Source organism: Bos indicus x Bos taurus, chromosome 23 (assembly GCF_003369695.1).
Source record: "Bos indicus x Bos taurus breed Angus x Brahman F1 hybrid chromosome 23, Bos_hybrid_MaternalHap_v2.0, whole genome shotgun sequence".
Lineage (NCBI taxonomy): Eukaryota > Metazoa > Chordata > Mammalia > Artiodactyla > Bovidae > Bos > Bos indicus x Bos taurus.
Window position 1 is genome coordinate 25152653 of NC_040098.1, and position 14994 is coordinate 25167646.

Genomic DNA, 14994 nt, shown 5'->3' on the forward strand with positions numbered 1-14994 from the left:
AATAAGAAACTACAGAACATCTTCCTCTTGATAGCCCAACATCAAGGGACAAGAGGTTTCCAGAGTTCATCTTCCCCTAATTGACCCTTTATTAATCATTAAGCTCTAGGCCACTTGACATCAAGTGGCTTGACCACCAGGACACAGTCATCGCTTCATTCAGAAAATAAAGATGCTTTTCCAGCGACAGACCACAAGCCCCAAATCCTTGCCCAGAATGCATAATAGCGCAGACGAGAGGGTAACGTTCCGTCTTTGTTATTATGGCTCATCATAATTACTTGGAATAAAATAATAAATTTTAATTCAGCGATGCCTATGGCCGTTGGGCATCTTAACATAAAAGAACGAAAAATATAATTAACTAAATCAAGGCAATATGCCTATTTCCATCCCAGCTCATTAGTATTAATTGATTGGGTTAATTCTCTTTTGTGTTGAACAGTACCCCCTAAAAAATAGTTTTTAAAAAAAGAAAGAGGAATGGAGGGAAGAAATTGAAATGGTAAAAAGCAAAAGTTCTAGGTCCTTCACTAATTAACATGAAATATTAAGAGAGAGAGCTCAAGCTTTTATCATGGTCACAAAATAATATGCCATTTTCCCAAAAAGTTCAGGAATCAGTATATACAGCAGCAAAAATAATGGTGAAAACTTAGTCATTGGGGGCCATTTTCCAACTGTCTCAAAGAAATTTATATAATCCTCCTTTCTACTATAAGCTATGCTTATAAGGAAAAAAAAAAGTTCTATTTTATACATGGAACTATACAGAAGGCACAGCTAAGTTCAGAATTCTCAAGGGCCATATGTATAAGTGTTAGTTTTCCTGACGGAGAAGCCTGGTCCCTGTATATATTAGGATTCTGGTTTCCGTGAGTGGAAAAGTAATATGGAGGGTGCCGTATCTACATTAAGTGGTTCCAAATGCAGTTCTCAGGTGATCTAGTTACACTTCAATTTAGCACTAATCTTTTCAAAGTGTGTACATACTTTATGTAGAACATTTTCTTCACAATACTGTAGAAATGGCTTACAAAGTACTTTCACTATAATATCTTGTTCGCTAAAATCTTTTGAAGTCATTATTTTTTTGGCTTGAAATCTTTCATGCTTTGTCTCATCCCACAGATGGTGTCCAAGAACAAAGAAAATGTCACAGAGCTATTTTTCTGGTCATGAACGGGTATGAAAAAGATAGTAACAGATACTCAGAGAGCGAACTGCTGTTGGATTTTTCTTATCCTTCAAGTACTTTCAGACCTGTTACGGACCAAGGGGTTTAGAACTATGCCATCTCAACCAGAGTTGAGAGCTGGAGCTCTTCCCCAGGGAAAGCATTCTTCATATGCCTTTTAGAAACAGAAAAATAACTTAGCAGTGGATTTTAACTCATGAAGATATACTTTTTTATGTAGATGTGTATATGTATATATATGTGTATGTATGTGACTATATGTAAATTTATGTACCTATCTCTGGTGACTATTTATGTATATACTAAATTTATGTCTATATATGTACATATGTATATAGATGGATTTCACATGTACAACTAAGGAGAGTAAAAGTAAATTACAGAAAATGAGAAAACTGATATTCAAGAGAGCAAGGATTTAAAATTTATCTGAGACTTCTTAAATTTCATCCAGGACCTGAACTCTGCACCATTTCATCGTCCATCCACTCAAAAATCAGTACATGTGTTTTGAGCCCTCATCATGGGTCAGGCACGGTCCTAAACACTGAAGGGACAGCAGTAAATAATTGATGGAAATCCTTTGCCTTTTTGAGCTTATCCTAGCAGAGGAAATAGACTGTATATCAACAAGTAAACTTATAGTATGTCATGTGGTGATGGTAAGTGTTATGAAGAAAAGTGAAGCAGAAGAAAAGGATAGAGTAATAGGATTATTATAATTTTAGAAAAGATTGCCAGGAAGTCCTCTGTAATAAGTTGACATTTTCTCAAACAGAGAATGAAATAAGTGAGCTAGTCACATGAACATCTGGAGGAAGAATATTCCAGGCAAAGGGCATTATGTGCAAAGGCCTGGAGGCAGGCGTGTTCCTGGTATATTCACAGAAGAGCTGGATCAGAGTGAATGAGGAAGACAAGGTCAATGAAGGGACTGGAAGTTTAATAATGGTGTGAAGCTTATTCCTAATGAGATGAGAAGCCATTGAGGTAGGAGTAGGTTGAAAAAAGAAGTGATAAGATCTGACATATTTTAAAGGATGTAGATAATAAGTTTTTGGGGGTTATTTTACTATACAGCATAAAAGTCAAATACCAATTACTTAAACACATGAAGGCATATTTTTCTATCACAAAAGTGACTTCAGAGGTAGGCAGCCCCAGGTGCCATGCTAGTATGCAACTCAAAAGTCATCATGGTCCCAATGTCTTCTATTCTTCTATTTCCCCATTCTAAGGTGTCAGTTCATAGTCCAAGAAGGCAGCTAAAAATGTAGCAATCATATTTACATTCCAGGAAGCAGAGACGAGAAAGCAGGAGGGACAAGCTGGACTCGCCTCCTACTAGGTCAGCCCTACTTTAGGACACGTGCTAGGTGTCCTGCGGCATGCTTCCCCTTACAGCTCACTGGCCAGCTTTTTGCCACAGGCTGTCTACTCACAGAGGAGAGGAGGAAATACAGCATTTTAGCTGGGTATACTGCTGCCCCAAATAAAAACTTGGGTCCTGCTACTAAAGAACACCAAAAAATTAGAAACATAGAAAGCAACAAAGAAGTTGTTTGAGATGGTCTCATCCAAAAAGTTATGTTGATTAGGACTAGGTTGGTACAATGGGACACATGTTGGAGATTCAGCCAACAAGAGTCACAGATGGATTGGTCATGGGATATGAGATAAAGAAAGATGTCTAGGATGCTGCCAAGATTTTTGGCCTGAGCCACTGGCTTCCCAAGTGGCTCAGTGGTAAACAATCCACTTGCCAATGTAGGAGCCGAAGGAGACATGGGTTCAATACCTGGGATGGGAAGATCCACTGGAGGAGGAAATGGCAACCCACTCCAGTATTTCTTGCCTGGAGAGTCCCATGGACAGAGAAGCCTGGTGGGCTACAGTCCATGGGGTCACAGAGAGTCAGACATGACTGAGTGACTGAACACGCATGCATTGGCTACCGAGTGAGATGGGGAAGTCCCTCCCACTTCGAGTCTTTGCATATATTGATATCTACACAATCAAAACTTGTCTGAGGGACAAAGACATGCTTTTCACCGCCTCTCCACTAACTCTAAGCTTACATCCTAGACACTCGGATTATTCCCATCCACATCCTACCTTACCTTCAGCAACATGTTTTATCTTATTTTCTTTTAAGATTTTTTATGTGAACCATTTTTAATGTCTTTATTGAATTTGTTACAATATTGTTTATGTTTTATGTTTTGGTTTTTTGACCATGAGGCATATGAAATTTTCCCTAGCCAGGGATCAAACCCATACCCCTGCTTTGGAAGGTGAGGTCTTAACCACTGGACCATCAGGGAAATCCTTACAACACATTTTATAACTAGACATTTGACTCTTCTATACTTGCTGCCTAACTACTTTTTCTTTAGTAGTAATGCACATTATTTGTATTAAGTGTTATACTTCACTGCTTCTTATGTCTCATACAGATTTCCTAGGCCACTTAGTAAGTAGTCACAAGTCATCTGTTGCACCAAATTTCATCTGTGTCCTTTCCCAGGTCTCATACTTTCCAGTTTGTACAGAAACTGGTGTCCACTGCTTACCTTCACAATCCTACCAATGGTCCTACTTCCCAAGAGAGAGGGGAGACCCTTCACACAACAGTCTTTCCCTCTCCACAGGATGAGGGTTTGTCCTTCTAAACCTAGTCACTTATACTAAATAACGAGAGCGAAGTGTTGAACCGGGAATACTTAGAAAAACCACTACTGAAAGGTGACAGGTTGGAGCAAGTATCTGGGATACTTGGATCTTGAAATCTCCAAGAGTGGAAGTCAGGTTATGCACCCACCTGCCTCACCCTTCCCCTTACTCTCTGCTTTCCCTCTGATGCCTCTTCTCCATCTTTAGTTTCTGGCCCTATGGACAAATACCATTCCTTGATGGAACATTTACCGGGGACTATTAGGAAATCCAGACCCTCAGATGGGCTGAGTTTGACGACTTTTAGCTTGGAAACTTCTCCCAAATGGTATCAAGGTTAGGAAAAGACCCTAGAGTGCCTGACGGGCATCCCATCCTCCAACAGAATTTGACTCCTGTGGTGAGAGTCCTGGTTAAAGGCTTGAAAAGAGCATCTTTTCCCTGAGCTGAGACTTGAAGTCTGTAATTTTCCTTTGTCATTGCCAGTCCTTAGGTAGCTGCTAGCTGTCAATAAGTCAGCACTCCCCATAGCCACTGGCTACACACACACACACCACAAAGACAAGTCAGGAACCCAAGCTCAGACCCTTTTCCTAAAGGGTACTAATTAAGTGATTTGCCTGAAAACTTCTCCTTGCTGCCTGAGGGGGAAAAAAGCAGCTTCCAGAGTAAAGAATGTAAAATTCTTAATGAGTCCACCTTTAAGAGATGGGTAGTCACACTCCATCAGCTTATTCCCTGGAAAATATTTTATTCTCCCTCATATAGCCACCCTCTTACTTTAACAAGAACAAATGCTCCTATAAATGTTAAATATATTTATAGTAAAGAATGGTGCTTTGGTGCCGTTTTATAGATCTCCATAACTAATCACATTTCCCAAGTAATTTTCATTTGCCGATGAACAAGAGTCCCTTTGATAACCATTCCTTATTATCTCCTACTGAAGTAGGCAATGATTTTTATTCTCATTTAACAGATAAGGAAACAAATGCATGAGGAGGTAGAAAAAACTGACATAGTCACTTGGTGGTGGGGTGGAGGAGTTAAAATGTAAATTCTCAATCTCTCCCAAATTCCCAGACCCTAGAGCTATGTGGCCGGTTTTGCAATAAGGAAGCCTATTTATATGACTTTCCACGGGACCAGGAAGTCAAAACCACAACAGGGTAAAAGCCTGAAGGCACTGCCTTCTCGGCAGGGAATTTCAAAGGCAGCAGCATTAACTGATTTCAGAGCCTTTTGCTATACTGTGGGTGCTGCCAGGGACAAGCATGCATACAAAGGGCTTGAATAAAGAAGCATATTCTTGGAGAACACTGTTCACCCTTTTGTACTTGAAAAACTAAAATAATCAAGCTCTGTGTTTTTAAGAGTCAAAAGAAAAGGCTTTCGTTTTGAACCCTCTGACCACTTCTTCCTTTCATAGTGAAATCTCAATTTGTTCTGAGAATAAATTGTCAACCAGGTGCTGGAACTTATCCAAAATGTCCCCCGGACCCCTGCCTCTAAAATAACAGGATCATATGTAATAACGCCACCCCCATATCCAAGCTCCACGAACCTTTCACGTGGAGGAAGTTGAGGATGCTGGTGTTGGTGTCCAACAGAAGCAGCTGGCCCTTCTCCACCGTGACGTTGTCGCCCTCTTGTGGCGGTCTCTGGGGAAACCAGCTGTGAGCCCTGGACCACCTCCCGCAGAATTGAAAGATAAAGTTGCCCTGGAAAACAGGTTTTGTTATTTTATTTTGCTTTATTTAAAAGCAGGATAGTCTGGGTGATCCATCAAAATAGAAACTCCTTAAACTCAAATTAATTTAAATTTAATTTTAAACCTCTCAATAAAATGAATCACCTTCCTACAACTAACTCCAAAAGAGGAAAATACGGAAGGGGCAAAGTTGTAACTGAAGGGCCTCTGTGTTCAGCCTCTGGAGTTCTCCAATGACATGCTGCTAATGTTTTCTTACCTTTTCCCCCAGCACAGCCCCCTTATACCTAACAGATGGGACTGGTTCCATTTTTTATTTGTAGAGACATGTATCGAGTCTTGGACAAAACGTCATAAATAGTCAGGAACAGAGAGAATTTAAATGGGTGGCATTTCACTTTATGTAATTGGTGCCATTTTTCACAGGCTCTACTGCAAGCTTTTCTGTTTTGTAGGAAAACTCCTCTCTCCATGTGTTCAGACCCATCCTCCTACTTTGCCTCTTTTGATATTATTGCTGCCTTTCCCTCTGTGCTAAGTGCATCCCAGGCAGCAAAGCTCATGCATGGCAAGAACGCCAGCTGACTTCAGATGACAACCCAGAACCTTTGAGGGAGGAGCCAGAGCAGGACTGTGAGGAGCCCAGAGGAGGAAACACCCTTCACCCCACTCAATCTCCCTCTCAGAGCTCTTGGTTCCCTGTTAATTTATGGTCACAATGAAGTCACGTGCTTTTCCAACGAAGGATGTGAAAGTCACAGAAAGCAGTTTCTGGCTCATGAAAGAGGCAGTGAACAGGTCTACATGTCCTGTGCAGCCATGGAACTGTAATTCTATGAATATAGTGAAATCCTCTCGGAAAAGGTGATTAGCTCAAGGTCATACAGATGACAAGTGCATGCCTCTCTCCCCACAGTTCTTCCCACCCAGATTCCAACCTAATGAGAAGCCCCGGTTCCTATAAAATAGATGCCTAGAAGGCCCTCTGGTAAGGTGTTAAGAGGCAGATGAGAGAAGATGAGGGAAGGCGAGGCATGTTTATAATGCCAATAACTGCACCTCCACAGAGAACAGTGCCCTGGAGTGTTTCAGACACAGAAAATAGAGAAATGTGCTCCTAGAAGAGTCAATAGATTTTCCAGAGGGTATACTGACCCCCAGCTCTCTAGTCCCAGATTGTACTGAACCTCACCACCAACAAAGCTTGGGAATAAGGAAAAGTAGGATCTTTTCATTTTCTGCATCTATAAAGGAGATAAAAGTCAATGAGTCATCCCAATTTAAGAGATGGCAAGGCATTCAGCACAGTGATAAGTAGTCTCAGCAAGATGGAGAAAAAGGAAAGATGTGGTACCTGAGCATTGTTGTGAGCTGTATGAAACATGCCCACAGGATAAGCATCCACAGACTCAAAAAGTAGAAGGGAAATTTTGCACTCTACTGATCTCACACTGAAGCTAGGCACAGGGAGGTAAAAATACAGAAACATCTCCTTATAAGGCTAGACATTCTACATTCATGTAATACTTTAATTCACTCCTGTACAATCCACAAAGAGAAAGTGGGGAGGGGTGACAGGAGGAAATTGGAGTGGAATAAAGTGGTGAGAAGATGGGAAAGATTGAAAGATGGTAAAGACCACTCCAGAGACGGCAAACCAGGTTATCTGTAAATCAGTCCCGACTCACTATGACAAAATATATGAAAAGCAAAACACTTGGATTTCTAGAAGATCAATGACGGAAAGGACTCTAGAGAAATCCTATCCCTTTATTTAAAAAAGGATACTTCAGACTGAGTTTCTCAGCCTAGAGCTGTTTAAGGTGGAGCTTCCTTCCATGCCACCAGAACAGACCCAAAAGCTCAAGAGGGATAAATTAGGAGCTTGGAATTAAGAAACACACTATTATATCTAAAGCAGATAAACAACAAGCACCTACGGCATAGCGCAGGGAACTATACTCAATATCTTGTAATAGTCTAGACTGGTTCCAGATCAGGAAAGGACAACGTCAAGGCTGTATATTGTCACCCTGCTTATTTAACTTATATGAGAGTACATCATGAGAAACACTAGGCTGGATGAAGCACGAGCTGGAATCAAGATTGCCAGGAGAAATATCAATAACCTCAGATATGCAGATGACACCACCCTTATGGCAGAAAGTGAAGAAGAACTAAAGAGCCTCTTGATGAAAGTGAAAGAGGAAAGTGAAAAAGTTGGCTTAAAACTCAACATTCAGAAAACTAAGATCATGGCATCCGGCCCCATCATTTCATTGCAAATAAATGGGGCAACAATGGAAACAGTGACATACTTTATTTTGGGGGGCTCCAAAATCACTGCAGATGGTGACCACAGCCGTGAAATTAAAAGATACTTGCTCCTTGCAAGAAAAGTTATGACCAGCCTAGACAGCATATTAAAAAGCAAAGACATTACTTTGCCAGCAAAGGTCTGTTTAGTCAAGGCTATGGTTTTTCCAGTAGTCATGTATGGATGTGAGAGTTGGACTATAAAGAAAGCTGAGCACCGAAGAATTGATGCTTTTGAACTCTGGTGTTGGAGAAGATTCTTGAGAGTCCCTTGGACTGCAAGGAGATCCAAACAGTCCATCCCAGAGGAAATCAGTCCTGAATATTCATTGGAAGGACTGATGCTTAAGCTGAAACTCCAATACTTTGGCCACCTGATGCGAAGAGCTGACTCATTGGAAAAGACCCTGATGCTGGGAAAGACTGGGGAGGAGGAGGGGACAACAGAGAATGAGATGGTTGGATGGCATCACCAACTCAATGGACATGAGTTTGAGTAAACTCCAGGAGTTGGTGATGGACAGGGAAGCCTGGCGTGCTGCAGTCCATGGGGTTGCAAAGAGTCAGACACAACTGAGCGACTGAAATGAATAATCTAGAATGGAAAAGTATCTGTAAAAGAATATATATGTGTGAGTGTGTTTGTATATACAATGAGTATGAGTGAAGTCGCTCAGTCGTGTCCGACTCTGTGCGGCCCCATGGACTGTAGCCTACCAGGCTCCTCCCTCCATGGGATTCTCCAGGCAAGAGTACTGGAGTGGGTTACCATTTCCTTCTCCAGGGTATCTTCCCGATCCAGGAATCAAATCCAGGTCTCCCACATTCCAGGCAGACGCTTTAACCTCTGAGCCACCAGGGAAGCCTTATATATACAATGTATGTATATATGTGTGTATATGTATATGTATATATATATATTTATATACACATATGTATTTATATACACATATATATTTATAAAATGTGCTATAGGTGCTAAGTCGCTTCAATCATGTCCAACTCTTTTCAACCCTATGGACTGCAGCCTACCAGGCATCTCTGTCCATGGGATTCTCCGGGCAAGAATACTGGAGTGGGTTGCCATGCCCCCTCCAGGGGATCTTCCCAACCCAGGAATCAAACATGTATCTTTCATGTCTCCTGCATTGGCAGGTGGGTGCCACCTGGGAAGCCCTTTATTCAGTGTAGTACATTTCAAATAGTTATCAATGCTAAGCATTAACTTTTAAAAGATCTAAGCTTCTCTCTGCCCAAAACTTTTCTTTACCATAATAAAGATATCTTGAAATTATATAAAATGTTATTGATAATTCATGCCTACTACAAAACAATGACTAAATACTAAAAGGCCTAAAACATTAATGGACCCTCACGTGTCTGATAGCACCTTGGGAAGTAGAAGAGTCAACTATCTCCACGATTTCAAGTTGTCAGGGAATCCATGGTAATATGTATGCCACTATAAGAATTTTAGCTCTATATTTTCATAGCAGACACAATGGTAGTATAATTCCATTCCACGGGCTTCCTAGGCAATAACTGCACGAGACAGAGGAGGTGGCCCACTTCCCAACATCTTTATCCTTCCATTCCTATCATTTTGATCCAATCAAGCAAAAAAGAATGCCAACAGTATCATTAAAAAGACTTCTTGTCCATACATTTGAAAAACTCTCAGTTGATACCAATGTAATGTTTTAGGTGCAAGCCAGGCTCTGTGGCACCAACTCAACTCCCAGGTCAATGCAAGTTTCACTTGCACCAAATTACACCTCTTTCTACCATAGTCCCCAAGGTGTTCAGCCTTTATTTCTGGTTTTCAACTTCGAGATAAACAAATCACTCATTCCCATTCTGCAGATGAAGAATATCTGCCTATGGGCATATGGGGGCATATGAGGGGGGATAAAAATAAAGATTTGGAAACTATTCAGAACACAACCTCATTTTTACCTCAGAACCTACAGCCCCAAATAAGCCAAAACAAAAACCCCAAACCAAATAAAACACAAGCAAAAACTTTCCTGGCTCAGCGAGAAGAGAACGCAATTTGTTTTTTCCTTTACAGCTTGTCAGCACTTCTCTGAACTTCAGGGAATGTGCAGTGTCTGCAAATCTTTGGTGTCACCTTAAATGTATTTGCAACACCACCAGAGTTACCTTGAGAGAAATCATTGATCAGCAAGTTGGAACACCAGGCAGAGCAAAGACCTGTTTGCGAGCATCTGTGTTAAGCAGGGATGGTGGAGCAGGCAGGGTGTGGGGATCTTTCTAGCAACAGTGTCTCCTGGATGACAAAGACAAGAAGGAACTAGTTGACACCTCCCCAGAATGCCTGCTTCAGCAAACTAATCCTGGAAATAGGAAAAGACAGGTCCCTATCACTGACACTCTCTCCCCACTTTACACAGCTCTGCTTTCTCCAAAGAACTTACTCACCATCACTGAAATATTGTGTATTGTTCACAGTTACTTAAGCCCCAGTTGACTATAAGCTTCAGGAGAACATCTTGGTTTTCTGCTGTGTTCCAGTTACTGTTGTTGTTTAGTTCCTAAGTCGTGACCAACTCTTTTCAACCCCTTGGACTGTGGCCCGCCAAGCTCCTCTGTCCATGGGATTTCCCAAGCAAAAAAACTCAAGTGGGTTGCATTTCCTTCTTCAGGGATCTTCCTAACCCAGGGATTAAACCCGGCTCTCCTGCATTGCTGGGCGTGTTTTTTTTACCTCTGAGCCACTAGGGAAGCCCTTGTATCGCAGTACCTACAACAGTACCTGGCACATAGTACTTACCGCCAAAATATGTTTGAATACTCAACTCTTTTGTGAGCTCATAATCGCTAACCCATAATTTAAAATATTGTTTTCATAACTAAGATAATCTGATATGAAGCTGCAGGTTTTTTCTACTTTTTTCAGTGATCTTTTACATAGAAATGTTTTAAATTTTTATCAAACCAAATGTACAGACCTTTTCTTTTGTAACATCCCCCATTCTTTTACACATAAGACTCCTTTCTTTCATTCTGACACAAACAGCACTTCTAATGTGTGTTCTTCTTGATTTGCAGGATTTTACATTTGTATGTTAATCCTGAACTAATTTAGAATTTATGTTGGTGGGAAGTTTTCCATTTATCCTTATTTTTTATCTTAGCTTTGTTTTTTCCCCAAATAGTGAAATGACTTCATACCATTTATTAAATAACACTTGCTCTCCCAATTAAGAATCTTGGCTATTTTAATAATTGCATTATAATATTGGGTGATATTTTGCATGGTGGCCAATTAAAATCCCAAACCTTTCCTGAATGAGCTAGTGTAAAGGTATTTCTTTTAGATACATGTGACCTCATCCTTGTTCTTAAGGTGCTTGTGTTATCATTGAAAAAAGATATATAGCTTGGTAATTAATATAAAGCATGATTAATTCAATAATTAAAAGTATAAGCAAGGTACTATGGGAGTTCAGAAAATTAGATGGTTAACTCTGGTAAAGACTGCCTACCAGGTGAAATCCAGTGTGTTAATTACCTTTCCTTTTTTCAACCTGGACACTATATATAAATTAACACAGCCTGAGATTATTTCAGCTGATTATGAAACCCAAAAAATGCTTATTGTAGGAAAAGCCAACCACTTACAAATCCAGGATTACAAATAGTGCCCCTGACCTCTAAACTAATAACTCCTTAGGGAACAAAAAGGAAATTAAATTAGTTTGGCATGATTTGTTCTTACTGGGCTCATGCTTGCTCTCAGTGATCACTTCTTTTCTCAGTGCTTATAAACCCTTCACGATGATGAGATAACATCAGAAAGTACCCCCCCCACACACACACACACACTGCCCAGCACATCGATGACTCAAAGAAATGTCAGTAACACCTTCTGCCAGCAACTGGGACCCAGTTCACACCTAACTTTGTCCCTGTTAGAAAACCGGGCAATTCACCAGCCTCTCTCTCCCTTCTGTGAACATCCTACATGCCATGATTTCTCTAACAATACTGATATTAGCTCGGTGCCTCATCCAGGTAAGTTATTTTAGCACTCTTGAGCTTAAGGAACTAGTACAGTCTGCAGACAGAACAAATTTGCAGAAACTTTCTTCATCTTCTCTTCCACTTGAATCTCCAAATCTCCCTAAGTAACGTCTCTTCTGAATTATAAGCCTGAAGACCATTCCATGACCAATGCCTCCTACGCCCCAGGCACATTGCTAGACATGTGACTTACAGTATCACTCACCTCACAACTGAAAAACCTACACATTACCCTCACTACTTTAAATTTCTGAAATATGAAATTTTAAAGATTATTCGTAATGGCTAATGTTTTTGTGTGCACTTAACCGTGGCATCACTGACTCGATGGACATGAGTTTGGGTAAACTCCGGGAGTTGGTGATGGACAAGGAGGCCTGACGTGCTGTGATTCATGGGGTCGCAAAGAGTCGGACACGACTGAGCGACTGAACTCAACTGAACAGTATAATACATATATACATTATACATATATATGTAAATACATATATATATTATCTATATATATAATAACTGAATCACTTTTCTGTATAGCAGAAATTAACACTGTAAATCAACTATCAGTTCAGTTCAGTCGCTCAGTCGTGTCTGACTCTTTGCCCCATGAATCGCAGCACGCCAGGCCTCCCTGTTCATCACCAACTCCCGGAGTTCACTCAGACTCAACGTCCATCGAGTCGGTGATGCCATCCAGCCATCTCATCCTCTGTCGTCCCCTTCTCCTCCTGCCCCCAATCCCTCCCAGCATCAGAGTCTTTTCCAATGAGTCAACTCTTCGCATGAGGTGGCCAAAGTACTAGAGTTTCAGCTTTAGCATCATTCCTTCCAAAGAACACCCAGGGCTGATCTCCATCAGAATGGGCTGGTTGGATCTCCTTGCAGTCCAAGGGACCCTCAAGAGTCTTCTCCAACACCACAGTTCAAAAGCATCGATTCTTCTGCGCTCAGCTTTCTTTACAGTCCAACTCTTGCATCCATACATGACCACTGGAAAAACCATAGCCTTGACTAGACGGACCTTTGTTGGCAAAGTAATGTCTCTGCTTTTCAATATGCTATCTAGGTTGGTCATAACTTTCCTTCCAAGGAGTAAGCGTCTTTTAATTTCATGGCTGCAGTCACCATCTGCAGTGATTTTGGAGTCCCCAAAAATAAAGTCTGATACTCTTTCCACTGTTTCCCCATCTATTTCCCATGAAGTGATGGGACCGGATGCCATGATCTTAGTTTTCTGAATGTTGAGTTTTAAGCCAACTTTTTCACTCTCTTCTTTCACTTTCATCAAGAGGCTTTTTAGTTCCTCTTCACTTTCTGCCATAAGGGTGGTGTCATCTGCATATCTGAGGTTATTGATATTTCTCCCGGCAATCTTGATTCCAGCTTGTGCTTCTTCCAGCCCAGCGTTTCTCATGATGTACTATAAGCAGGGTGACAATAGACAGCCTTGATGTACTCCTTTTCCTATTTGGAACCAGTCTGTGGTTCCATGTCCAGTTCTAACTGTTGCTTCCTGACCTGCATATAGGTTTCTCAAGAGGCAGGTCAGGTGGTCTGGTATTCCCATCTCTTTCAGAATTTTCCACAATCACAATCCACAGTCAAAGACTTTGGCATGGTCAATAAAGCAGAAATAGATGTTTTTCTGGAACTCTCTTGCTTTTTCAACTATACTTCAATACAATTTTTAAAAAACAAGTATTATCTCACTCAATCATCATAGACTCTATTCAACCTCCTTGCCTGCAGGAGCAGATGAATCTCTGGGTTCAACAAATATTTATTGACCACAAAATAAAACAAAACCCTGCTCTTGGGGAGCTTATATCTTAGGGAGGTAAAGATAAATAAATAAAACAAATCATGTGATCTGAAAAGCAAAAGCAAGGGGAAGTAGAACAGAAGCACCAGTGTGGGAGAATCTATTTCATATCGAGTGATCAGGGTCCAGCCTCTCAGATAAAAGATGGGAGCAGAGGTGGAGTATGAGCCAGAGGTGCTCTGAGAAAGGAGACGTGTGAAATGCTGCAAGCTCAGCAAGGAGCCCAGAGAGGGCGGCTGGGTCTGGAGGCAAGAAGTTTGCACAGCTCTGTTATCTTCTTGCTGAAGAAGGGCATTCAGTCATTTTTCCAACTGCATAAAGACCTCAAATTCTTCATGTCACAGAGAAAAGAATCAAGTAAAACATTCAGCAGTCTATAGCAGGGTTCACAAACTATAGCTGAAATAAAAATAAAGTTTTATTAGAACATCGGTTTGACCATTCACTTAAATACTGTTTTCTGGCTGTTTTCTGTTTGTGACAAAGACTCTATGGCCCACCAAAGCTAAAAGCTACCTAGCTCTTTATAGAAAAAAATTGCTTACTCCTGATATATTCTGATGTATATAATCAGTATAATAATAATAACTGGTATTGTCTAGGTACCTAAAATATGCTCAGAACACTACATCTATAGGATTCCTGGGTGACTCAGTGGTACAGAATCCACCAGCCACTGCAGGACAGTCAGATTCAATACCTGGGTGAGGAAGATCCCCTGGAGAAGAAAATGGCAACCGATTCCAGTATTTTTGCCTGGAAAAATCCCATGGACAGAAGAGCCCAGTGGGTTATAGTCCACACGGTCACAAAAGAGTCGGACACGATTAGTGACTAATCGACAACAGTATATCTATATTCCATCAGTACTGAAATATATTCAAAATAGAGCCTTCTACAATTAAAAATAAATAATTGTAATACAACTACCTAAGAATCTGGGAACTGGATAGCAAAAGACTATACACTGAAACACTGGAAACAGGTTCAATTCTCTTCATTTTCCAGTAAGCAATAAGCCAGGTCTCTGAAGGCTACATAAGGGCAAGTGGAAGTGAGTGTGTGTGTGTGTGTGTGTGTCATGGGCATGCACACATACACACATAAGGCCAAATCAGAAGACTGACAGATACACGCTAGCCTTTTCCACAGAGCTGACACGCTGCCATTTAACCAGCGAGCACAGAGCACGTGTTTCTGTTCCCAGTCACTAGTAAGAGACAAGGTTAA

The 14994-nt window shown here is 40.9% G+C and overlaps 1 protein-coding gene across 1 annotated transcript in view; it reads right to left on the reverse strand.

Moving 5' to 3' along the window:
* Window positions 1-14994, reverse strand: part of PKHD1 (PKHD1, fibrocystin/polyductin) — a 443492-nt gene that overhangs the window by 306294 nt on the left and 122204 nt on the right. Inside the window, 1 exon segment of the mRNA XM_027525460.1 lies at window positions 5436-5592. Coding sequence (XP_027381261.1) covers window positions 5436-5592 — 157 coding nt within the window.